We start from the raw sequence: 25,091 nt of genomic DNA, 5'->3' as shown, positions 1-25,091 counted from the left end.
CCAAATCGGGGCTATAATCGGTAGTGGCGTGGTAACGAAGGGAGGAGCAAAAGAAGCATAGATGGATTTAGAAATAGAGATAGGTACCCTGGCGATGCTACCTTGTACATTTAGGATACGCCGACCCTAAATGGCTCTAAAGGGGGGCAGCAATCAACGTGGACATTTGGGGTGAAGGGACTGGACGAGCGGCGATGGGATCCTGTCAGACCAAAAGAGAGAGAGAAAAAAGCCTGTCTGCGGTCATCTTTGACCAAAAGAGTGCCTTGGGTAAATTCCGTTAGACATTCGTGTCGAGGTCTGCTGCGACACACATTGCCACACCAAGCCAGTAAGGCAATGGGCGGCGAGACAATGCCAGCGCCGACTTGCAGCGATGTAGGCCACACAGTCTACAGGTTTGATGGACACCGCCAGATCACCTGGAGCACTGGATGGTTCAAGGAAAACAGCAAGAAGCGGTTTTGCTTGCAGTAGATGAACGAGGTCTGGGGTTGTTTGTCTTGCGTACGCGCCTGGAGGGGTGGTGAATCGTTACTCTCTTTGGGCAGGTTTCTGGAGGGCATGAGTAGTGAGTCCCCCCCGACGTCAGCAGCGGCATATCGTTGAGCCAGTAAGGGGAGAGGCTTGTTTGCTACTGATGTGAGGGGGGAAAAGGAAGAAAGCAACTGTAAGGTAGCAGTGGTCCAGTGACACGGACACTTACCGACCACTTGCGTTATTACGATCTGAGGCTTAAACCGTAGTCTACTTTGTGACGAGTAAGGCAGAGAGAGGGTATGTTGGTCTTGCAGTTCAGGTTTACACAAAAAAGGTACCGCCTGCTACTACGTATTTGCCCCCGAGGAGAAAGTACCTGCCAGCCATGGACGGACATGACCGACCAGCCGGGTTGGTCTGCGGGCCCCCTCCCAGAAATACCACTACTACCTGGTGATCAACACAGGTATGCTTAGCTTGACACGTCTTTATTCTTTCAGTGTCTCTCGGTGTCTTCTCATGTGTGTTCTCATGATATAAACGAACCCTGTTGCCGCCTTCCCGTGGGTTCGGTTTTCCTTGTTCACCTAATGTCATCACTCGCCTCCACTCTCAGCATATCACATACAACGTCAACTGTCAATCACAACCCACTTCACTTACGACGACTACGGAACACGAACGAGTAATATTAACGACCCGACATCCCCGACCCAAAACCTAACGGGATTCTGTCCCACGATTCCTTCCCACTTTCTCTCCCTCCCGAAGCGTCCTACAAAACTTATCCGCCTTCACACGAAGTAGCGATTGCCTCACCGACCCCCGCAAATCCGTTTCAGCTTCGACCTCTGCAGGCATTTTGCTTCTCTTTTGCTTGCCTTCTTGTCTTTCGGGAAGCTGGGTTCTCTCCCACTAAACAACCCATATTCCCTACCGCGCGCTTGTTCAGTGGAGAAAACGCCGAGCCCATCTCCCTCGATTCTTTCGTCATTCCTGTTCTATCATTCGTCGCAGAATCCCGTTCGACAGCGATAGGACCTTGAGTCCACGGATACCTCTCGGTGTAAATCACACACATACACACACACTCAACGCCCAGCATTGCGCTCCGCTCCGCGGGTCTTACCGCCTTCCAAGTCCAGCAGGACCAAGTTTTGAGGTACCACCCTCTGACGCCCAGCTCCGGAATACCGGCACCGAATCGCACCAATGGCCTCGGCCGGACAAGGTAAGCCATGCCATTTCCCGTCATCCACTCTCTTTTCCCATGTCTCTTTTCCTGCCCTATTGTTTTTTTCTTTTTTTTCTTTTCCAAAGCTCTGTTCGCTGTCAAGTCACTTCACACACTCCCGATCCGTGGGAACTGGACCCTTGTCCTCCACTCATTACTACTCGGCTCAGCAAAGAGGAAACGCCTTGCGGTCACGCGGCCAGGTTATCCGTGCCTTCTAGAAGAAAAGAGGCTCCTCTATTACCCACCCCCAGTCATGTTATTTTGCCTTTTTTCGTCTTTTTGTTGGGCGGTTGGGAAAGTTCCTACGTAGTATGGGCACAGTCGTCCACTTTATCCAATGACGGCGACTCGATCAAAGTTCGGAACATGACACAGCCAAACGTCAGTCGTCATGACTTCCAACCGTACGTGCAATGCTGCATTGCAATGACCGAGTGCCTCATGCAGATCTGTCCATCCCCAGACCCAGAGGCTCAGGCCTCGTTGTTTTCCACTCTGGGCGAGCTTAGTTTGCTCTTGATCTCTGTTCCTGTGCTCCGGCTTAGGTTTGCTTCTGCTGCATTCCTGTAGGTTTATTGGGCACTCTAATCCCCCGCCTCCACTGCACAATCCCTCCCCCAGTCGTCACTCGTTGGCACTGCTGCAACTGCGGTAGCTGCTGCGGCCAGTCGTTTACGTTCATACCATTCGCAAGCGGAAGGCCGAGCTTTAAACGAGGAGCTGCCATGAAGCGAGAGCGACAAGCAAGACTCACACACACCACCCGCACAAGATGCGGGACGTTACGTGGTGTCAGATGCAGCCATAGCGAGAGAAGCATAGGCCAGTGGCCACCGCAATGCACCTCATCCTGCACCCCCTCTAAATACCCAGCGTCTCCCCCCGCCCAGTTCGGCGGTTGTTGGGGCTTCAGAAGAGGGGTTCACTGCTCGTAGTCTCGCTTTCCTATTTGCCTACCGCTGCTGCTGCTCTCGTCTCGTTCCTTGGGCCTGCCAGGTCTCATTAACTGGTCTCGCCTCTTTCGGGAGGGGATTCGTAATTGCCCAAGACGCTAAAGGATCGAACGGCAACCTCATAAACCGACGAGAAAGAAACCCGTCGGCGTCTCGCCTGAGCCCGGCCCAGTCTGGCCTTTATTTCCGTCTTTTGTTTTCTTTCCTATTATCCTGAGGATTCCAGTTACGTTCCTGAAACGAATACTGTCGCCTTATCTCTTTTTTTATTGAACAGACAGCAGTCTCTCGCACATTCCCCAGTCTTCTTATAACCTATTTCCCCTTTGTGCTATTATTCCATTGAATAACAGCCGCAAGGCCCTCACTGCAACCACCCTTTATTCCAAACCCTGTTCCACACTATTTATCGTCGATCGGCTGCTCCCCACAGAAAACTAAGATCGCATCACCACAGAGCCTCACACAATGACCAACTCACCACGGAGCCCGTCAACCAAGAGCACGAAGAGCCACAACAGCTTTCGTGATACCGGCTTTCCCGAACCTTTTAACGGAGGTAAGAATACTACATCTCGCTTACTAGTCAAGGATGAGAAAACTGACATGGGCAGAACGCAACACCACATTACCACATCCCGACGCCAACTTGTCACCAAACGCCGTCATCTCACAGGATGATATCAACTCTAGCAGGGTGATTGCCCGGACACGGCGTTCGTTCTTGCAAAAGTACAAGCGGACCATTAGCCATGGTGTTATTACTCCACAAATGGCTGCCATGTACGGCGACCTCGGCAGCGACGCCGACTCGACCGCTATTCTAGAGCACGACATCCATTCCAACGCCAGCCAAGCCAGCCTGCCCGCAGGCCGCTTCAGCAAGGACGGTTCCGACAGCATTCTCTCGAACAGCGGTGGAGATCTTTCACCCGTCACCTCTGAGCAAGGACGCAGGGCCAGTTTGCTGAAGAAGCTCGGCTGGCGGAAGTAGGATGCCACAGTCGAGATGCCAAACTTTTCAAACAACCATAGTCTGAAGAGTGACGACACCGCAAAGCGGGCAGAAGTCACGACGACGAACCGCAAATGATTAAACGGCCGAAGATTGTAAAAAAAAAACAGAATTACAGCGCAAGCGTGGAGTTGTTCATGGATTTTCTGGGATTGGGGGTTACCGGCAGGTTAGGTTTTCTGGGATTACGGTATCAGGAGTATAAATTGGAGGGCGGGCGGCTTTAACAGATCCACGAGGAGATATTTTTCTGTTTCCTCGTTGCTGTTTTTTTCTTTGTCATTATCGAAGCCCGCCCTGCTGGCAGGTTGCTGGCGGGGACAAACACACACCCCTCGCAAGGGATTCGCACCAACCTCATGGGATGAGATGATGGAAGACGACTATCGTTAATCAGCAGATTATAGTAATTCTATCGTTAAGATGCAAGGTTCTTGCTATCTGGATATCACGTTTTTATGTTTTGTCTGCCACATGCCTAGTGCCTAGTGATACCGGCAAACTTTGTGTTGTGTCGTTTGCCCTCATGCATCCTCACCTCCAGTCGCCGTCCATAACTCGCTCTCAATACGCCTTTTCAACCGGAACCAATACGGCGTTTGAAATACAAACGATTCTGACTAATTCCCAAACACACGTCAACTTCAACGACCATCAAACCCCCCCGCCTTATCTCTCAACCGGTTCCACAGGCGACGCTCAGCTGCCACGGTAGGTGGTGTAGCTGTAAGGACTCAGCAGCAGCGGGACGTGATAATGCTGGCCCTCCTGGACGGTGAAGACGACGACGGCCTCGGGGAAGAAGGTCTTGTCGTCGCCGCCAAAGTACGCGGCCGTGTCGAAGCGCAGCGTCCAGCGCGAGGGGCCCCTGATCTCGCCCAGGACGTCCTCGAGCGTGTACACGGGGACCTCGCCGGCGGTGTCCTCGGACGAGTAGGGGAGCCAGGCCTTGACGCGGCCGTCGTCGTCCGTCTGCGACTCGAACGTCTTCTGGATCGCCGGCTGGCCCGGCGGCGACGGCGCCGAGGACGTCGTCGTCGAGAGCTGGACGCGCACGCCGCGCGCCGGTTTACCCTGCGCCGTGTCCAGGACGTGGCATGTTATGCGGTCTTTTGTTTGGGTTGCCATTTTTGGGTATTTTTTTTTTTTTTTTTGGGATTTGTTTTCTTCGGATTCGAGGGGTATTGTGTTCTCTGGCAGCTAAGGTGAGGTGAAGAGAATTTGGCTGGGTATGAAAATGAAGGTTTGGAAGAGAGATTCGGCGGGGAATTTCAGTGGCAGAACCCCAGGGAATGGGAAGATGAGGGTGAATGAGTGTGCTTGTCGGGCAAAGTGAGCTGAGGCTGGCTGGAATCAGGCGTCAGTGAGGCTCTCTCTCTCTTTCTGTGTCTTTGTGTCCTTGTGTCCGGCCGATGGCGGGGTAAGGAATGGCGGTGTTGGTGGTACCGTGGCCCGGTGCTTGGCGGGGTCCGTTGGGCCCCCTGCCTGGGAAAGTGGGGTTGGGGGATGGCCCCAGGGGGGGGGGAGCATCAGCGGGAGGTTTCTTACCTTGTTTGCAGAACAACGAGAGGCTGCCGTTTGCCGATGCTCAAAGGGGTGCAGACGATGGTTCTTCAAAGGTTTTCATGAAGAGAATTCCAAAATTAGGAGAAGGAAAAGGTGAAAAGAGAAAAGAAGTAACTTCTTTTACTCTCTCAAAAACGGGATTACAGCCTTTTATGAAGTGCGGTCCCGAAAGGGGCCCGCTGGCATTTATTCGGACCCAGTCGATATCGCGTTTGGCGTCGCAGGGCGCCGGGCTGCGATGCGGAGACCCCAGCCCGTCCCAGCCCAGCTGAATGGCCGATTTGGAGTGGTTACCTAACGGGCTGCAGTCCTGTTTCTAGGACTCTGGCATAGGACAGGCAGATTGGGGTTTTCTTCCCCTTCTCGCTCTTAAGCTGAGGAGCTAGGGATCTATCCATACGACATGCCGTCTGAGGAGTCGTAGCTGGGTGGTGCAGCACAGCCCCTGTGAATTCACCGCTTTGGGTGTTTGGCTTGGTAGCTGAACATGTTCTCCACGTATGTCAGCTTTGAAAGGCATGGATGACATTCTGTTGAGTAAGAACACGTGGAGGACGCAAGAATGAGGTTTTTAAATAGAAACAGGATGCGGGAGATTGACGTGAGATTCTCCCCTTTGGTGTTGGTTGATGGTGTGTACCGGTAGGACTGCCATGTCCTCATGTCCTGTAGTCTTCAGCGTCAAGTCCTAGGGTTGGTTGTCTCTTAGACCCGACACCGGAGACGCGCCGACTGTAACCGGATCTGGACTCAAGTTCAAAACTGCTGTCTCTGAAATCGTAATGTCTGTAGTCGCTTGCTGGCCATCAAGCTGGAGCTTCGGCAGGCTACCGGCACATGCCGGACCCTGAACGGGATGCCCCGGAGGTCTGGGCCTCTGTCACTAGCGACTCACAAGTCGGCTCAGTGAAGAGAGCAGAAACAGCGAGGTTGCGTCATTGGCCCGTGCGTCAGCGGCATAGGACACCCCAGTGACGCTCAAGTAGCCAAACCTTATCAAACCAATCACAGGTCCCCAGTTTGACAGGCACAGCAACGAATGGACCTCAACCGAACATACACCAAGAAAAAGCCAAGACGAGCGGTTTCCGCATGGCATTTTACGCTCCCACAAAAAATCGAAAAAAAAACCTGTAATCTTGCCTAGGCCTCTCCCAGCCTTTAAGGTTACGCGCCAAGTCATGCCAGCGCAGCTTGTCGGGACCAGCTCGAGACCTGGCCGCGCCATATCACGCTATGGCTACCTCATAGACGGCTTAGAGGCTTGGGGTTCTCGCATACAAACATGTCGATAAGCCTCCAAAGGGACGATGATCTCACGCTGAAGTGAACCCTGGTCGAAAATAATGCTCTTGGTATCGACCCGTCGCATCAAACACCAAGAAGCTTGGCTTCCCACCCGCTGACGTACACATACTCGGCCCAGCCCGAAAACACCATGACCAGCACGTAGAGTAAGGGGTGGAAAGGGGAAATCACCGCCCAGAAGGCCAAGAGAATCGCGTCAAATGAAATGAATTCCACTACTCCTCTGTAGGCACCATACAAAAATGAGCCTGTTCCCCGTCCGCGCTCCCTCCCCTTCCCCCTAGGTTTTGGAGGAATCAGTCCTCGAGCGAAACACATTTCGTCCATACGGTAGCAACAGCACCAGTCGACTGAAGAAAGGCCCTGATGGCAGACCATCCCGTCACAAACCCAGGCGAGGGCGTTCAGTACCTCACCGAAGACGAAATCAACTCCTTTCTGGACGATCTCGACCACAACGACGACGGGTACATTGATTACGCCGAGGTCGAGGCAAAGCTCGACGCGGCGCACGATGAGCTTGCGCCCGCCAACCAGTTGAAATCCCACCACACCATCAAGAAATCCCACGATTCATACGATGACCAGCGCCGCCATGAGTTTTTGAGGAGCATCATGGGTTTGTCCCGGTCCCGTCCGGGTACCCACTCCGGCGCCGATGATGATGCTTCCGAGGGCGCGGAGACGGACGCACGTAAAATTCGCATCCCCCGTGCCGAATTCGCGGAGCGTGTACGTGATTGGAAGATTCCTTCCCTGAAGCAAGATAAAGCCTCCGAGGACAACCAAAAGACGTACGTACGCCGCCTGCGCCCGTGGCGCCGCTTACGCGCCTACTGGGCCGTTCATGGGCCCGAGATCGCTTTCCTGGCTCTAGTAGTTGGCTTCATCCTCGCCTTCGGCATCTGGCAGTGCGTAAAGTACGTGACGACACCGCAATATCGCGCTGCCTTTGGCTGGGGTGTCGTTATGGCCAAGACCTGCGCTGGCTTGCTCTACCCAACCTTCTTCTTCCTCATCCTCAGCATGTCGCGATACTTCTCGACGTTCCTCCGGCGGTCATACTACGTCTCACGCTTCATCAACTGGGACCTCAGCCAAGCTTTCCACATCAGGATCTCCATGGCAGCACTTCTCTTCGCCACGCTACACGCCATCGGCCACTTGACGGGCTCCTTCAACCACGGCAGTCGTCCCCAGAATCAGGACAGCGTGGCGGAGGTCCTGGGCCCGGATATGGTGCCCCGTCCGTACATTGAATATGTCCGCTCTCTCCCCGGATTCACGGGCCTAACCGCCCTCGGGCTGTTCTACACCCTCGCAATCTGCAGCCTACCGCAAGTCCGCCGTTGGAACTACGAGCTCTTCCAGCTTTCTCACCTTCTGATGTACCCGATCATCGGGCTGATGATGGCTCACGGCACCGCGGCACTTCTGCAGTGGCCTATGTTTGGCTACTTCCTCGCCTTCCCCACGCTCCTCATCCTCGTAGAGCGTGTCGTCCGCGTCGGTACGGGATTCCACCGCATTCCCGCGAAGCTCAAAGTGCTCGACGGCGAGACGGTCGAAATTACCGCCACTATCCCTAGCGAGCGCATCTGGAAGTACCAAGCCGGGCAGTATGTGTTCCTGCAGGTGCCCAAGATAAGCACCTTCCAATGGCACCCGTTTACCGTCTCGATTTGCAAAGGAAGAGAGTTCCAGCTGCACATCAAGACGGACGGCAACTGGACGAAGAAGCTACGGGATCTAGGAGGGGAGACGGGAGAATCACAGATTGACGTGGGCATCAACGGGCCTTTTGGCGCGCCAGCGCAGCGGTTCTACGATTTTAGTCACAGCATCATCGTGGGCTCAGGCATCGGCGTCACGCCCTTTTCTGGCATCCTCGCGGACCTCCAGGCGAAGGATGACGAAGATCACGGCGGACCGGCACATCACGGCCACCACCGGGACCGTCATGACTCCGAGACGACGGTCACATCAAGTAAGGAACAGACAGACGACGAAGAGCGCAGAAAGAAGCAATCAGAGGCGACAGACGGCAACGACCCTTCGAAACCGCCGCACCCCTCCGAGTCCTACACGTTCGCGAGCGACTATCGGCGCGTAGACTTCCACTGGACGGTCCGCGACAGGAACTACCTGCTCTGGATCGCGGACCTGCTCAACTCGGTATCGCGCAGCCAGGACTGGCACCGCGCGCACGAGGGCCCGTCGCAGCACCTAGACATCCGCATCGCGACGCACGTCACGCAGAAGCGGCGCGACATCGTCACGCACGTGTACCGCTGGCTGCTCGAGATGCACCGCACAGACGAGCACCCCGAGTCGCCCCTCACAGGGCTGCTGAACCCGACGCACTTTGGCAGGCCTGATTTCGACGACATATTGGACAGGCACTACGAGGACATGCGGAAATTCCGGGCGAGCAAGAGGCGCAACGGAAAAGTCGACGGCGGAAATGCCACCACCGGAGACGCCAAGCCTGTCAACGAGAAGGACAGTGGAGGAGGACAAGGGGGATCAGACAGCGCGGGGACAGACGAGAAGGCGAAAAATAGCAACGGCGGCGGCAATGGGAGTGCAAACGGCAATAGCCCCGACGCGGACCCCAGCGCTCGCCAGAGCAGGGCAGAGGAGGAGGAGGAAGAGGACGAGGAGATGAAGGTCGGCGTGTTCTACTGCGGAGCGCCGGTTGTCGGGGAGATCCTGGCGGACAAGTGCCGGCAACTCACGGTGCGGGGGCGGCACGACGGGAGCAAGATTGAGTACCATTTCATGATTGAGGTATTCGGTTAAGCGGGGGGGGGGGGGGGGGGTCTCGGTTGGTTTTCACTCCCAAGCAGAGCAAGGCAGAGTAGAGCAGAAGAAAGCAGAATGTATCATGTATATCGTATATCAGGGAAATATCAAGGCGTCATGGACGTCAAGTGAATTGCAGCAAGAACCTTACACGGACGTGACGACTACGACGACGACGACGACGAACGGCGTTCGGCACGCATTCCGAATTCCCCCTCCCCCCCATTTCTTCACTTGAGCGTCAACTTTTGAATTCTGACACGCATGGCTGACGTGTAAGGCTACGAGTTACTGGTACGGCTTCATGAATTAGAATGCTTAAGCAGAAGTGAAGAAGAAGAGGAAGGGGAAAAGAGGAAAATAAGGTTTCAGACTACTGTCTTATTCCCCTGTTTTTTTGTTTTTTTTTTTGACTCCCTTTAGGCATTGAATTCACGGCCGTCGGAACTCTCGCCCTGCGAACTCATCAAGGGTCGAGGAGGGTCGGGGGGGTGGGGGGTGTATAGATAGATTTGGCCGCGGGTTATGCGGTTCTCGAGACAAGGTGAAAAGTATACAAAAAACCCGCTCATTCACGAGGCGTGTAAGAGAAAAAAGGGCGGGAAAATAATAGAGAAGACGTGAGTTTCCATTTCGGCAACTCCTTTCTCTTTCGCTTTACTACTACAACTTTTACTACCATTACTACTATTATGACTACAAAACTCCCGACGACGCGCCGAAACACCCATGAACCTAGTCGATCAATCAAGTGTTTCCAGTTGTGGCATATGCGCATCCAGTTTTCCCCCCCCTCTCTACCCTTTTTCCCGTCCTCTTCTGCGTATGCCTGGTTGTTCCTCACTTTAGCCCCCTTGTTAGGTTTCTCCCGGTAGGGCGAGCCGCCCACTTCAAACCCGCAGAAGGGGAAAATAAAAAACAACACACGTCCCGCGCAGGAAAATTCTCCGGCGGGCTGACTGGAAAAAAACCCAGGATTCTACATGCCATCGGTTCCCTGCCCAAACCGTGCGTGTGTGCGCGCGGGCACGACTCGGTCTCGTTACCCACTTGACACACGTCTCGTCTTGGCCTCGCCTTACACTTGACCCTCTTCCCCTCCCCCTTCCCTCCTCTTGTTCTCTTTCTTTCACTGTTTAGTAGTGCTGCTAAACCCCGTAACGTGTGAAGCTTGACTTGTCCAGTCCTAATGGTGTCTCGAGAACGTGACCTGAATCCGTAATTGGATGCCAAGGTGTGAGTGTACAAGGTGATTTTGACCCGGGATTGGGCTTTTTGGGGTCGTCAAGGACTCCCTGTGAAGGTAGTAAGGAAAAGGAAAAAACAAGGGTAAATCGAACCAGGAAGCCAAGAAGAAACGCCGTGTGGACGTCGATCACGGGCATCAGTATCTGCAGCAATTGCAGCAAATACCGTCTTGAGACGGCGGGGTGTAAAATGATCTGACCATTCATGGTTTTTTCTTTTTGTCATTATTTCCCTTGAACTGTCAATGGTGTTTTTTCGCCGAGGCGCTTTGCTACAAATGCTATGCATTTTGCCGAAGCGGCAGCGAGGACGGCAGGGTGGGAATCAAAACGTAGCACTGCAGTGCAGAGCAGAGCAGGACAGGGCAAAGAGACGACACGACTTGACGGAAACTGAGAAGAGGGGATGACACACAGAGTTTTCCAGACGACAACGGACCATGTTCTCCATTCGCCCTGCTTCAATTTTTTTTTGCAGGAAAAGACGAGAACGGGCACGCTCGCAGTTTGGCCCCACGACGAGATGACGACGCCGTGTACTGTGGTTAGAGCAATATAATAAGAAGAAGAGAGCGCGAGGACCACCATACTCGCCTCACCTTCGGCGGTAAGCGAAAGATTAAAATTAGAAGAGCCAGATAGACAGACGGACCCTGAAGGCCACGGCCGAGAGAAGACCCTTTACGCCAGACCCTTCCTTTATTATTTTCCACCGAGGTTGATTATCAGCAATATCAATTCGAGACTCCCAAGCCTCGTGTGCATTGAGCCGCAATCGCCAAGAAAGCATTTGCTGATCTACGCCAGGCTAAAGCCAAGTCATTCAACAGCCGGAAAAAAGCTCGACTGCATTTGTCCTCCAGTAGTGCCTGCGCCCAACGACTAGGAAGGCAACGGCAGCGGCGGCGGCGCTAGGCGTAAAATGGATGTGCGTTTGGATCTGCTTGTTCTGCGTTACATCGCTTACTCTCATCATCTTGGCACACCTGATTGACATTCTGCTGCCAGAGCTTGGGTCGTGCAAGGTTTGGACCGAACATCATCCGCAAATCCATTTTTGGACACAGCAACATCGCCGCCCTATGATTGGGGAGCAGCGATGGAGCCAGAACGAGGTAAGCTGCGTGTACTAGTATGGTGCTGTAATCCTCCAAGAGGCGAAAAGGCAAGCAGACCGAGACGCTCTAAAACGAACTGGATCCCTGCTCTTCTTCTTCTCTCCCCCATGGTCTGGTAGTGCTGTCGATCGATCAACAGTGTTTCGCAGCGTCCGGGCAGGGGTGTCTGAAACGGACAATGCGTGGGTGCCGGGATTGACGTTGGAAAGAGAGGGGCCTGCCAGAAATTGCCGTTTGAGCCGCATCTGAAGCACTAGAGAATACTCAACTGGATCCATATGTTTGCAGTCGCAGCAACTCGTCACCACGTCGCCTATCTGCCGTGGCATTTCTATTGCATGCCATAAAAGTGTCAGGTTAAAAACAACAGTCCATGTAAAAAGAGTCCGTGATGTTTGCTCTCCGCCATCGCCTCCCACTTCCCGCCGGGGGGGACACGTCAGATTCGTGAATAGCGTGTAACGAACAAACTTCAGATAGTTTGTCAATGGTTAGGGTTCCGTAACACACAATTCATGTTCGAGTCGGCGCAGATCAGCCTATCGAGGGCCATTATTACCGCAAGTACAATCAGAGGTAAAGACAGGCTAGCTGCGTAGTAGGCAAAAGAAACGAAGCTCGAGCGTAGGTGGCAGTCGAGGGTTGACCCGTGTAAGCCAGTCAAGTGCCCTCCGCATTTGGGTTTTTCCTGCCACTTAGTTGAGGCATGTGTCCGCTGAACAGAGAATGGAAAGCGAGAAGGCCAGCAAACTGTGTGTGAGTGGACACAGCTAGCCAGGCACCGCGTAGCGGAAGAGAGGGTCGAGACATGCCATCTGAAGGGCGATTCGTTGAACGGGGGCAACCATTCTGGGGCTCAAAGTGCGTTTGGTATGTCGGTTTCGTGCGAGTGCCGTTGAGGGGGGGGGCCGAACATCTGAGATGGGATGAAAATCCACGGACGGTTGAGACCCGGGTTGGGCGAAATAGGTGTGGGTGGTATGGGTGGTGGTCCGCGTGGGGTGTGGGAAGGAGGGTTTGGTATAAGACTTGGCCTTCTCTGCCTCGATCCCACCTTTCACCGGTTCAGCGGCCTGCGGTCATCTCATCCCGATATCTTCTATTCTAGTAGCTTGTCTTTCTTTACTGCGGCCGGACCGCCTTTTTTTATTTCTTTATAAAAAAAAGTCTCATAAGCGTATAACGTATATTCCCTCGAAACCGCCATCATGCAGCTATCCTATCTTCTCCTGTCCGTCTTATCTGCTACGGCTCTTGCCAGAGACCACAATGGGGGTCGCAACTCGACACAGGCTCAGTGCAAGCGGTTCCTGAAGGGCGAGGCGTTGGTCAAGGTTGCCGGTAACGACACCCTCTTGGCCCAGATCACGCACAACAACGCTACCAAGATCGACCTGATCAAGAAGAAGGCGGCCGAGGTTCAGCCCAAGCTTGATGAGGCCAAGAAGAACACCACTTTGATGGCAACATGCGAACAGGTCCGTGCCGTCCAGATGGAGAACGGACAGTGCCGCTTCATGAACCGTATGGACCATCTTCAGAAGCTGGTTGCCAACGAGACCACTCTCAACGCCGTTACCAAGAACAACGCCACCAAGGCCGAGAAACTCAAGGCAAAGGTTCAGGAGGGTATGGCCAAGCTGGGCGAGATGCAGAAGAATCAGACTCTTCTCCAGTACTGCTCGGCAAGAACCACCAAGGGAGAGTGCAAGGAAATGAACCATCTCAAGTAAGTCCTCTAGTAGTGGAAGAGTCTGCCGAGACAACTGGCTAATCACAACCTATAGCAAACTCATTGCTCTCTCTAAGAACGACACCGCCCTGAACGACAAGTTCAAGGGCAACGCCACTAAGATCGAGAAGTTCAAGGCCAAGGCTGCCAAGAAGGAAGCCAAGCTCAACGAGATGATGAACAACTCGACCCTCATGGGTGTCTGCCAGCAGCTCAAGGCCGGCAAGGGCGGCAAGGGTGGTGCCAACAACAGCCAGAACGGTATCGACAGTGGCGCCGCTGGCGTCAGAGCTGCCGGTGCCTTCAGCTTGGCTGCTGTTGTCGCCGTCGCCGTTGGCTTGGTGATGTAAGCTGGCGACGAGGACGAGCTGACATTATCCTGCTGGACCTAGTTGGTTATGCACAGAGATGGGTGTCGAGGGGGACGTCGGCCTCAAGTAACAGCACAGAGGAGGCCGACGTGGTTCGCTACGACGTTGGTGTGCGTCCGTCTTGTACAAAACTGCAGTCAGTTAGCTGGGGATGCATTTTAGTGTTTCACTCATTCGGACAGCTCGACGTGGACCTGACCGAGGCAGTCCATCGTTGAAAGGGCTCCAAGCTATGATATATTCGTATATAATGAGTGGTTCTAAGTAATGTGTTGGTAGAGCAAAGAGAAATCGGAAAGTTACAGTCGTTACCAGGTCATTAGATTGTGATGCCACGTTGATAATATCGTTATATATGGATATTAGATATGACAAAAAACGCCTCTATTTCTGGTCAATTTGCTGAACGAACCGACCCGAAATATCCTGGAGCTGAAGTAATGATGGGACCGAACCAGTCACCAGTGAAAGTAAATGCAAGTGAGAGTTGTTGTCGCAGCCGAACACCATATGCCCTTCTTGACCAAGTCCAAATGTGATGCAGGTAAACGCCTGTTATAAATTAACTCATGTGTCTAGAAACGGGCTTTGGAAACTTACCAATACTGGAAGAATGGTGAAAGTCACAAACGACCAATGTGCCGCAGGGTCCCATCCATAAAAGTCAGATGCAAATGCACCTTTGCAGAGGTGAGTGGGAATGAGTCTGAAGTCCTTTGTAAGTACATCTCATTAAGAAAGAGCCTGTCTCTTACACAAATTGATGTCAAATAAGTATGTATTTGTTCTGTAAACCAGAAAATGTTGTTGTGGCTGGAGTTAAGTGCGTTGCTGATCAGGATGAGGTGTGATTCAACTGTCAGAATCACTAGCGGCATCATTGAAGAGACCATTACCAACTCTTGTTCCGCGAGTGCTGACAGCAAGTGTTTGGCGCAAAGAATCTCCGAATGCCATCTTTCGGCTAGGAGACCAAGGCATGATCGGTGACCAACGCCCTGAAGGCCGAGGCCGGGGCTGGCGACGACTGTGTCTGTGTTTACGAACTGATTCAAGCTCACGATATTCAGGCGTTTGAGCTCTAGAAATGTTTCGACGATAGGTTTTTTGAGGCAAGGTTGCAGGATTACGTGCATCTTTTTCATGGGAAGCTTCATCAATGCTAGCATTGTTAGACACCGCGCCGACAGCCGGCGATGTCTCAAGATATGGCTTTTTAGTAGGAATCCACATGCTGCTTTCGTGGCCTGCTTCGGCAATTAAAGAGCGCTGATTGTTGCCCCTACCATAGTTAGATGGTGTTTTGTCACGTTTTGGTAGCCCGACCCCTTCTTCCATCTTGTCTGTCAGTGCAACTGAGCTGTGGGCAGCTGTGTGGCTGCGATCATGCAGAGGCGAAGTTTGGGGGTGATATGGTGGGATTAAATGGTTCTGACAGACGCTGGAAAGAGTTGTACGACTGTGCGTTGGACTGACGGATGCAGAAAGCTGAGCGGCAAGCTCCACACCTGGAGCTGGAGCTGGAAGTGTAGCGTAGATACTCTCGGGGGTCCTAGGTGACAGCTGAGATGTAGTGTAAGTATTAGAGAGTTTGCGATTGAGAGTTGGGAAAAGTAATCCTTACCGTGGCCGTGATTGATGAGTTACCGAGTTCGGGATTCTCAGGGGAGGAGCAGACAATTTCGTTGCTTACAACTCCCTTTGCAACCTCAAACGTCACGGATCCGGCCATGGGCAGGCCGACATCGAGATTCTTTGATGGTGTAGAGCATAATGATTCTCTTGAGTTTTGCTCAGGCTCAAGCGCTTGGATGTCTCTAACGAGACGAAGCTCATCAATCATGTGGTCAGGTGTGAGGAGCGGCGCAAGAAGAAGAAGCGGAGCATCCTTGCAATTGACATTGTAATCATCAACGGCAGCCTTGACCGCTCCAACGAACCGGGCAAGTACCTCAACGTAGCTCAGGGCTGTGGAAGTCATTGGAGACGTGGTAGAATATTTGATGGGACCGCGGCCAGCCGACCGAAGGTTGTAGGCCTTCATCTCGTAGATGGTCGAACTAAAAGCTGGCACTTTTAGTGAGAGATTATTGAAGGATGAAGTGATTGGTGAAAGTGATGTGCCTGAGATTGAGAAAAAGCCGACGCAAGAACTGAGGAAGAGAAAAAGAGCACAGGAGAAAGTACTGTTCTGGTTTTCGTGGAAAGAACAAGAGCGCACAGAGGTTGCGTTGCCAGAACTGTAATGGAAGGAAGGAGGTTAGACTCTGTGGAAGTTCTTACCTTGATTGCTTATCAAACCCGTCAACATTGTCAAGCTTAACGTTTCCAATGGTATTTGAGACCGACGTAAGAGGACCTGTGCCGCCCCTTCCTTTTCGTTTCTTGTGTCCCAGTTTTTAAAAAGAGCTTTATAAAAAATCAAAACGACAAGAAGCACCGGGGCGCCTGCTGTTTGTGGTAGTTTACAGAGCTGGAAGGTGAAACCTAATGCCAACTCACCAGTGTTAGTTGTCCCGAAAAATGGTGATGCTGGTGATCCCCGGGTGCTTGATATTGTTTACTGAGAGCTTTCTGAGGTGAGCCCATTTTGTCAATTGACATGAGTTGGTCTGATTCTGATGATAACAGAGGCTATTCGGGACCATAACTTTTTGTCGAAAACATACACCCATTCAATGAGAGAATGTCACAAAAGAACCTTCAAAGACCGTATAGGCGAACCAGAAGGTAGGATTTCCCAAAAAAAAAACCAAGTAGGTAGCTATTGACCTATGGGCTCCTGTTGAGATGCGTAATACCTCATCTATCTTACAGCTCACATCCATGCCTGTCACCTCCACCAAGAATCGCAATGATCCTCCAGCTTCTATAGGTCAAGCCAACCAGCAACTCCCAACATTATCGCATCGGATATGCCATATCCATTTTCTGAGTGGGCGTCTTCAATTTCTTCAATCTTTCCAAAGCCGACGATGGCCTTCGCCGCAGGCTTACCTTTTGAACCTTCCACCTTGATTATGGGAACCCTTAAGCACCCTCCCTTCATAGCCGGGATCAAGATGCCTTGACCATCTTCCTCCTCAAAGTAGGGAAGCTTTATCCTCCCCCAGCTTTCGGGGTCCTTGCCCCCCGGACCCTCGGGCTTCCATAACCACGTGACGCTCTTGACCTCCAAGTCCGCCTCAGGGACGTTTTCCGCAGCAAGAGAGCCGTTCTTACGCTGCTGAAATCGCTTCAGCCATTCCTTGACGCGATCCGGCCTCTCCACGACTTGCACGTCCTCGAAAATGAGCCTTAATACCTTCTGGTCACCATGATGCATTGCCTCGCACCACATTGGGCCAAGCACCCGTTGACGAAGGACAATATCGTCAGCAGACCACTTGGACCAGTTCACCTGCCGGTCGTGCTTCGTCACCTTCGGCGCGTGGCATAGATTATCCTCTTCCTCCCCTTGAGGCTTCCAGCCAACATCTTCAAGAGGCGGGACGTGCAAACCGCGGCGCAGGCCATCAACAAGCATCTCCGCAGCTAGAGGCGTAACGATGTCATGCAGGTGCTGTGTGGTACAGTTATCAGGAACCGGGATGCCTGGCAGTGGAGTCTGGGAAAGGATAGTGCCATGGTCAAAAGTCTTATGGTGGAGGGTCTGGAGTGTGATGCCCGTATGAGTACGCCTTTGGAGGAGGGTGTGCTGGAGGGGCGCGGGGCCTCGAAAGCTGATGATGTTGGTCAACGACGGAGGCACTTGAGGGGATATGATGAAGTTTACTCTGGGAGAAGAGAGGGGTGGACGTTCAGTCCCCCGTACTTTGCCAGGTTCAGAAGCCTCGGCGGAACGAAGAGGCCGAAGGAGACGGCAATGATGAGGTTAATGTTGTTTTCAGGCTGTCCGTGTCAATGGATGAGTTGGCCTGCGGATCATCAAGGATGCCATACCTGCCACCCGGTAAACGTGTCTCTGACATGAATCGGTAAATCAAGATCCTGCGCAAGGTTCTTCAAAGGAACTGCGACGCGGCATTAGCTGAGCTCGTACAATGGCACCACAATCACCAACTCACCTTCACGAATCTTTTTCATCCCTCTCCCCGTCAGCTTTCCTGGGCGCACCACAACATCCAGGGATTCGATAAGGGCCGGGTTGCGCCTCTTCTCCGCGTTCAAAGCAGTAAGCGCCGCGCAGCTAAACTCATCGGAGCCGCAAAATAGGATCCGGAGCGGGTCCGAAGTAGCGGCCCGCGAGTAGTGTCGGCAAGTTGGCCGGCGTATGAGGCCGGATGCCCGCGCGAGAGCGGCTGAACGCACCGCCAGCCACATCGTCGGTTTTGAGAAGAAGATTAGTTATCCTGTGACATTACCTCGTACGGCGGCGCGTCTGAGGCGCTTGGTGGATTCTAAGAAACCCCGTTTGAAATAAGCAGGCACACACACACACACACCTGAGGACATAATGATGGAAATAGTGGGGCATCGCGTTGCTCCGAGTTGTCGATACTGGGTCACTAAATGCTTGTGAATTATGCAACTATGAGATTATGCAACAATCATTTCCTCAAGAAAGTGACATGGACGAATATGGACATGTAACATCTTGAATGCAAAGAGTCACGAAATGATATTGCAAGAGATTTTATATACATCGAGTATCCTGTGATTTTACTTTGGGCTAAGAGTGGATGCACAAGGTATATTCAGTTATCCGGACAGTTTTCCTAGCCCTTGTAGATCCTATTCACATCTAACCTTGTGTCGTGAGGTTCCAACAACTACAACAGTCTGCATTTATTTGGGCGTCCATAGTGACATACTTGGTCTCTGAACCGATTCCAGCCGCAGTGAAGCCCATTCACAAAACTGCCCAATCGCATGCAACAATCCACTTCGTTCCCTGCAGCACGACTTCCCAAGCAGGCTGCGAGATCGCAACACTGCTTCCCACGACGACGGATGCCTTCTGACCTAAGCCTGTCAGCCGTCCCTCTCCAGCTAACATTAATCTCGCCGCGATCTCCTCCCTCATCTCTCCCGCCTCAACAATCCTCCGTCCCTTGACGATACACATCCTATTGCCAGGACGTACCTCATCGATAACAATCCTCATGACCAAGTCTGCTGGCCTATGTTCATCTCCCCAACCTTTGACGTCTGCTAGCCACGATTGTAGCTCAGCGGCAAGCCCGCCGGCAACATACTTTGGGCCTCGACGCTGGGGCGAAAACGCAACCGCCAGACTTTCTTGGCGCGCCGCCTCTATGTCGGAAACCTTAAAGCGCGGTGCACGCTGGAACGTGGGTTGTATTTTAGTCACATCTGTCTCGTCAAAGTCGGGGATATCAGGTTCTTCGCTCATGCGTGAGTCTTCATCTGGAAGAATAGCGTCTTTGTCGTCTAGCAACATCTCGTTCTGCTCGCTTGTGGAATGATAAACATCATCCTCCTCCTTCAAATGTGCGGTGTCGTTGTCAATGGCGTTGTTTTCCCAGCTATGCGTCGGTGTAATCGAAATGCGCCTCCTTTTCGGTGTCCTCTCCACAAGGTCGCTTTGCGTGTCGCCTTGCGTGTCGCCAGGAGCATCTGATTCGATTTCGATTGAATCTTTCGCCACAAGCCGGCTAGGCCTTGATATATGCTCCTCGTCGTCATCTTGGGAGTTGCTGTCGGCATCTGAATCGATTTCGATCCTCTCCTTCACCCTCTGCGTGCTTGCTTTCAGAGTCGAACGCGCCGACTGTATCACAGTGGCAGTTGCATCTGGAGGGGAGCTGTTCAACGGAGAACTATCCAGCGCATCATGGATAGGATCCTGGTGTCTTGGCAGCCGTGCCGTACTAGGAAAACCAGGCGTGGAAGGCGGGCGCTGTGTCGAAGGTCGCTGTGTCGACGACGGCTGAGCGAAGCGTGGCGTTGTCTGGAATCGCTGACTGCTCGCGAAGACCGGGGGCCCGCTAACTGGAGTACGCTGTGATTGTGGCGGTCTTTTTGAAAGCAAAAAGCGACGAGGCGTAGGTGTCTGAATAGCTCGAAGTCAGCGGATGAGGTGGACAGAATGCGAACTGGGCGAAACGTACTGATGGTGGTGGTTGCGTCATTGTCCCAGGGTCAGCCGAAGGGACCGCGTCGTCGTCGTCGAGCGATGTCAAAAGCACAATGAGATATTGTCATTGCGGAGATTGCTACGCGCGGGCGAGATCGCCAGACTGTCCGTCCCAACGGTATGAATGAAGGGCGGATTTAGTGGTTGACGTCGACGATTGAGTTGAAGACGCGTGTGGGGTCGCGTAAAGCAGTGGTAGACGCGGGTGCCAGATGTAGTAGGTGGGGTATTTCATGAGCTTCGGTAGATGCATAGCTTTACCGGGTGTCGGATATGGACTTGGGGCAACAGAGGAAAGTAGCACATAAAGATCAAAATTTGGGGCGTTCTGATGAGAGTTTATTGGGCTAGAAAATTGTTTGGACGATCAAGTTCATTGGCGTTGAGGCCCCGGCTTGAATGGGTAAGGGATACAGTTATGATGCTGGGATTCAGGCAAAGGAGGCATACCTGCAGCCTTCGCTTCCAGTGAGAGAGAGATTCGGTTTTTAAACTTGTAGTAGACAACACTCAAGTCTCGAAAGTTTAAAATACATAAGCTTTCAGTCGAATCAATAAACTAGGCCATGCCATGACATAGTGCTGGAGGATCCTGAGTGGTCCTTTATTAAGCTTTCATGGGTACCTGCAATTGGATGGCTGATTATAAAACTGCCATCCTCTCTACCCGGGGGAAAGCTTATTGCCACTTAACCATTGTTCAATAGATATTGAAACGCTTGAGTGCAATTGTATCAATAGGTTGTTTGCTGTTTTTGATTCACAATATTCATTGCAAGATTCCAACACATATTTCAGACCTGATGTGCATGTTTAATGTGAAAGTCTCAATGAGCTTGCTAAAATGACAGCCGCTACGGTATTTAATTTATACCACCTTTAATGTTTCCCTCTTTTTCCGTTTCATGTTTTATCCACAAGAATGGCCTTCGTCTCTTATGGCAGTAGTAATTAGACACACAACGCCTGAGGGACGGTTGCCGAAGCGCTGCCTTCTGCCACCCAACGATGCTAGACATGGCCGACCAAAAAAAAAAAGGCTGCTCACCAGTGATCGTTCCCTCACCTACTCATCCAAGTAAAGCTATTTAACATATAATTGAATTATACCTAAGATAGACTGGTTTCATTTTTCTGTTTTTATTTATAGTAATTGAAAGCCTCACATACCGACCGCAAGACCGTCCTGATTACCAGATTTATCCAATACCTACCAATATCTTCTCCCTACACGGCCTTTCAGAAATAGGCAGCACTTTCGCTTGCATCACAGTATGGGATAAGTTGAATGCTGACTCCTTTTTTGGCCGTCCAATCGTGAACGAGATCCTCCCATTCAAGCTTTAGTCAGCTTACCTTGTTTCCCCAATCGCATTTCTCTTGGCTCAACAGCAACCAACTCACTTCTTGCACACAGCATTGATATTTCTTAAAGAGCCATGGCTAAAAAGGTTTACTCACGAACTGTCGTAGAAGAGGCACCAAGCCACGATGGCAAGATTTGCTACGCTGCCTGGAAGCTAACGGAATCGGATCCCGATGTCAGAACATCGCCGGAAGCCTCCAACCGGCCAAAGTGGTCTATCCAAGTCTACGACACCACTCCCATGGCCGGTGATCGAGAACATATAATAACAGTCGCACAGAAGCTAGAAGAGTCGACCCGCCAAGGTCGCGACAGGAGGGGAGCGCCCAACCGCATCGAGGTCCACGGCCTCCCGCTACACGCCGACACGCCAGAGAATGAGCGCGTGGCGCGTTGCACGGCGCATCACCGGGCCGAGGTCGCCGAGCGGAATGCCACCGGGGTGACGGACTTTTTCATTCCTCCAACGTTCGACGACACCTGGAAGCACCGGGTCCTGATTATTGACAAGCCCGAAGGCTCGTGGGATGAGTCGGAGAAACAAGATGGTGCTTTCCTCGCTGTATTTTTCGACCTGCAGCCACAGGCCAGGGCCGAAGATCCCGATGGATCTGACCTTCATTCAATACGCTTCACTGGTGCTGATTTGGTTGAAAATTTGCGGAGTTTCACCAAGTCAATTGAGTGGTTTTACGAATCATACGTTGAAGACGGTACCATCTACAGAGATCTGGAGAAATGGCAACAGAAGGCATAGGCACGCCATCGAACAAGCTAAGGGATAAAGACACAGCGGAAAGCGGAAACCAAGAATAGCAAAAAGGGCTGTTCTACTCATTTGTTGTCTATAGCAAAAGTAATCGAATCCAGTCATCAAAGACAACGTGCGACCCAACATTGTAGAAGAATACAAGGCCAGAACCAGCAACAGCCAAACCAAACGCCATCTTGACACCGAAATAACGAGAGCATATCGGTTAATGTCCTGTCTCAAGAACATACTAGAGCGCGGCCTTCACCGGCAGGTTTGCGACCGCGTTGCCAGCAGCGTCAAAGGTCATGGCAGGATTTCCATACGCCCCGTATGCCGACATGTGGGGGGGACTGTTTTCTGGTCGAGGAAATACCATTCGTTCTGCAGTCGCAAATCCGTTTGCGCCAAAAGCTTTTCTCACCCATTCTTTCTCGGCATTGGCTTCTCCGGCTCCGTAATTCAGCCGGAAGGCTTCTCTAGCCGCTGTAGCCCAGGTGCCAGCCTTGAATTCAATGTCGCCTAGATAGGTGTCGATCCAGTAGCTATACAGCGACCGCAGCGACGGATTAGCGCCGTCAACGCGCCTCGGCTCGTCTGCGTGCGATCCCCAAGGGTAGCTCAGATCGAACTCGTGCAGGACTAGGTCGATCCAGTTGGAGACGCGCATCCACTTGTTCCAGATACGCTCCTTGCCGTTTGGAGGGACGTAGTTAAGGTATTGGAAAACGCCAGCGTGCTGTCAAACGTACGGGGCCGGTCAGTAACCATTTCTGTCTCGTATCCCCAGCACGGATACCGTATATTTCTGACGCACTGCGCCGGACCAAATCACTTACAGTCCTGATCCAATTCCTATCCTTGTTCACTTTTCTGCCAGCCTCGATGTCCAATGGAGATGGCTGAGAACCTTTGAAGAAGGTCCCCTTGTTCTCGTTCACCTTGTCCTGGACAAGAGCAAAGTTTCTTGTCGTCTTGTCGATACTCATCCCGCCGCGCGCGGCAACAGGATCGGATCGTGCAATGCCGTAGGCCATGACATCGTCGACCGACGCTCCCCCGTTAGGAATTCCGAGGGCTGCCCTATCTGACGGCTGGAGAAGGAAGATCCGGTTGCTATCAGTCTTCAAGAGAACCTCTGCAACCCAAGCAGGGCCTGGCTTCAAAGTGGAACCAATTTGAACGCCGTCCCCGTTGCCGAGCCACTCGAAAAACAAGGCCAAAGTCTGCTTCTCGTACACATGGTCGTCTACAGTTTCACGGGTTAGTCTCTACTTCCACCATTGGCAGAAGAGACGGGTAGAAACATACTTTGAAATTTCAAGCCTTCAACTTGCGCGCTTGAGCCAACTGCAAAATCCCCTCCGCATTTTGCGTCTTGTTCGAGATAGTAATACTTGTCAATCTTGCTGTCAGTTCTGGCATCAGCGCAAGGCTTGTGCTTCCCGCACTCGATCACCAACTCCTCGCCATTGACCTTGACAACGGGGTTATCTTCGGTCAGAGCACGGTCTTGCAAGATTCCGTCGCGGACCTTGACGACGGCGTTGGAAGCTGGGCAAGCCTGGCCGCCTTTGCCGTTCGATTTGTCCAAGATGCAAGTGTCACCGGCAGCGCGAGCTTCGAACATGGAACCCCATCTGGCCTCCCTCGCCTCCCTTTTCAACTTTGGCGAACTGCACAACTGGCAATTGACCGCAGTCTGGCCAGGGGAATCGGAGCTCGTCGTAGTGCTTGTACTGCTCGTAGTGGTTGTCGTAGTCTGGGGATCTGCTGTCGTTGTGGCCTCCGGTTGCTTCGTGGATGCCGGAACTTCTCGGTCCTGAGTAGGTGTCGGACCATCCTCTTTCTTCGTCTGAGGGGGATCAGGCCTGGGGTCAAGTTTCTTACAAGCCTTCTTGTTCTTCTGTTTGCACCCAACGCTCGTTCCGACTGAATCCGGCGCGCCAACGAGTGCGTTGAAGGTGTCATCGTAGGCCAGGTCGATCTTATCTAGACCGCAGCTCTTGCTAACCCAGTCATCAAAGTAGGCGGCAGGCCCCAAGCCGTTCTCTGCGAAGGACTTTGCACCTTCGACAGCCAGTTTCGTCGCTTGTCTCGCCGCAGTGGCAGCCTGTCCCACACCCGGCACTAAAGCGAAGCCAATTTCGATGCTGTTCACAACAGCCTGGGTGAACACAGCGCAGATGACTTCGTCGAGTTTGGATAGAGCTTCGAGGACAGGCGTTATGAAGGCCTCGGCGATTGGTTCGATCTCCTCGGCGCAGAAACAGTCCCCTGGCTGCCATTTGTAGCCGTCGCGGTCTGTGGGATAGCTCCCATCAGGAACGGGTATGTGCGAGGAGTGGCACTTTGTTTCGGCGTGTTAGTCTCAGCTATAATGACTTTGAGGGTTGTTGGACATCTCTCTTACCCCAACAGAGTCCTCTGGCTGCCCTTTCGCCTTGCACCAAATCCTGCAAGGCTCCAAGCCGTCATTGGGGCTTGGATCTATGTAGTTGATACACTGGCCTTCCTCGGCCATGAATGCAATGAACTCATCCCAGCTATCTCTTCGAGCTAAGTTGAGGGATACATCTTGGGAGCTAACCGCAGCGAAGAGCATGCCGCAGAGCAGCGGTAGACCCGCAAAGACTTTCATCTTCGCAGCTTGACTGACGAATACTTGGAACCGAAAGAAAAGGAAGTGACTGACAAAGAAACAATGAAGGAATTTAGCTTGCTATTTCATGAGAGATACTCAAAATTCCACTGACAGGATCTTGATTCTTTATACACTTGAATGGTGAATGAGGTCCCTAGCCTACGGTGACCACGATTGAGATTCATCGCATCCCTGATCCTCTATTTTGGTCAATAGCGAGGCTCTATCTCGAAATCATCTGTTTCAGCCACGGGATATCGGCGTAGCTATTCCTGATGTCGATTGTCGCAATGGGGGCAGCAAGTTCTTCGCCATATCTCATTGCTCCAATAGGGACAAGAAAATAGCCAAGAGCGCGCTTATCTTATTCGCCCTCGGGGTCGCGCCTCTAAAATCAG

General features: G+C 52.4%; 8 protein-coding genes across 8 annotated transcripts; 4 read left to right on the top strand and 4 right to left on the bottom strand.

The window, feature by feature from the left end:
• Positions 1–3,138: 3,138 nt before the first annotated feature.
• CTRU02_200205 (uncharacterized protein) lies at positions 3,139–3,664 on the top strand (the record flags this gene model as incomplete). Its single annotated transcript, XM_036723326.1, has 2 exons — positions 3,139–3,229; positions 3,285–3,664. 2 exons carry the CDS (start codon positions 3,139–3,141, stop codon positions 3,662–3,664), a joined length of 471 nt encoding a protein of 156 aa, XP_036585115.1.
• Positions 3,665–4,384: 720 nt separating this feature from the next.
• On the bottom strand, positions 4,385–4,813 carry CTRU02_200204 (transthyretin domain protein (hydroxyisourate hydrolase); the record flags this gene model as incomplete). Its single annotated transcript, XM_036723325.1, has 1 exon — positions 4,385–4,813. The coding sequence occupies one exon, from the start codon at positions 4,811–4,813 to the stop codon at positions 4,385–4,387; it is 429 nt and encodes a 142-aa protein (XP_036585114.1).
• Positions 4,814–6,925: 2,112 nt separating this feature from the next.
• Positions 6,926–9,361, top strand: CTRU02_200203 (nadph oxidase 4; the record flags this gene model as incomplete). The annotated part of the gene is made up of 1 exon (XM_036723324.2): positions 6,926–9,361. One exon carries the CDS (start codon positions 6,926–6,928, stop codon positions 9,359–9,361), a length of 2,436 nt encoding a protein of 811 aa, XP_036585113.2.
• Positions 9,362–12,937: 3,576 nt separating this feature from the next.
• Positions 12,938–13,811, top strand: CTRU02_200202 (uncharacterized protein; the record flags this gene model as incomplete). Its single annotated transcript, XM_036723323.1, has 2 exons — positions 12,938–13,458; positions 13,517–13,811. The coding sequence occupies 2 exons, from the start codon at positions 12,938–12,940 to the stop codon at positions 13,809–13,811; spliced, it is 816 nt and encodes a 271-aa protein (XP_036585112.1).
• A 1,603-nt stretch (positions 13,812–15,414) lies between these two features.
• CTRU02_200201 (uncharacterized protein) lies at positions 15,415–15,813 on the bottom strand (the record flags this gene model as incomplete). Its single annotated transcript, XM_070203650.1, has 1 exon — positions 15,415–15,813. The coding sequence occupies one exon, from the start codon at positions 15,811–15,813 to the stop codon at positions 15,415–15,417; it is 399 nt and encodes a 132-aa protein (XP_070062232.1).
• An 888-nt stretch (positions 15,814–16,701) lies between these two features.
• On the bottom strand, positions 16,702–19,927 carry CTRU02_200200 (formyl transferase; the record flags this gene model as incomplete). Its single annotated transcript, XM_070203649.1, has 6 exons — positions 16,702–17,554; positions 17,608–17,723; positions 17,775–17,845; positions 17,900–18,133; positions 18,975–19,797; positions 19,907–19,927. The coding sequence occupies 6 exons, from the start codon at positions 19,925–19,927 to the stop codon at positions 16,702–16,704; spliced, it is 2,118 nt and encodes a 705-aa protein (XP_070062231.1).
• Positions 19,928–21,371: 1,444 nt separating this feature from the next.
• On the top strand, positions 21,372–22,055 carry CTRU02_200199 (uncharacterized protein; the record flags this gene model as incomplete). Its single annotated transcript, XM_036723320.1, has 1 exon — positions 21,372–22,055. The coding sequence occupies one exon, from the start codon at positions 21,372–21,374 to the stop codon at positions 22,053–22,055; it is 684 nt and encodes a 227-aa protein (XP_036585109.1).
• Positions 22,056–22,299: 244 nt separating this feature from the next.
• Positions 22,300–24,690, bottom strand: CTRU02_200198 (uncharacterized protein; the record flags this gene model as incomplete). The annotated part of the gene is made up of 4 exons (XM_036723319.1): positions 22,300–22,788; positions 22,889–23,298; positions 23,361–24,399; positions 24,463–24,690. 4 exons carry the CDS (start codon positions 24,688–24,690, stop codon positions 22,300–22,302), a joined length of 2,166 nt encoding a protein of 721 aa, XP_036585108.1.
• Positions 24,691–25,091: the final 401 nt, after the last annotated feature.

The sequence above is a fragment of the Colletotrichum truncatum genome (assembly GCF_014235925.2).
Source record: "Colletotrichum truncatum strain CMES1059 chromosome Unknown Contig_0001, whole genome shotgun sequence".
NCBI lineage: Eukaryota > Fungi > Ascomycota > Sordariomycetes > Glomerellales > Glomerellaceae > Colletotrichum > Colletotrichum truncatum.
This window is presented reverse-complemented; position numbering and strand designations above follow the sequence as displayed.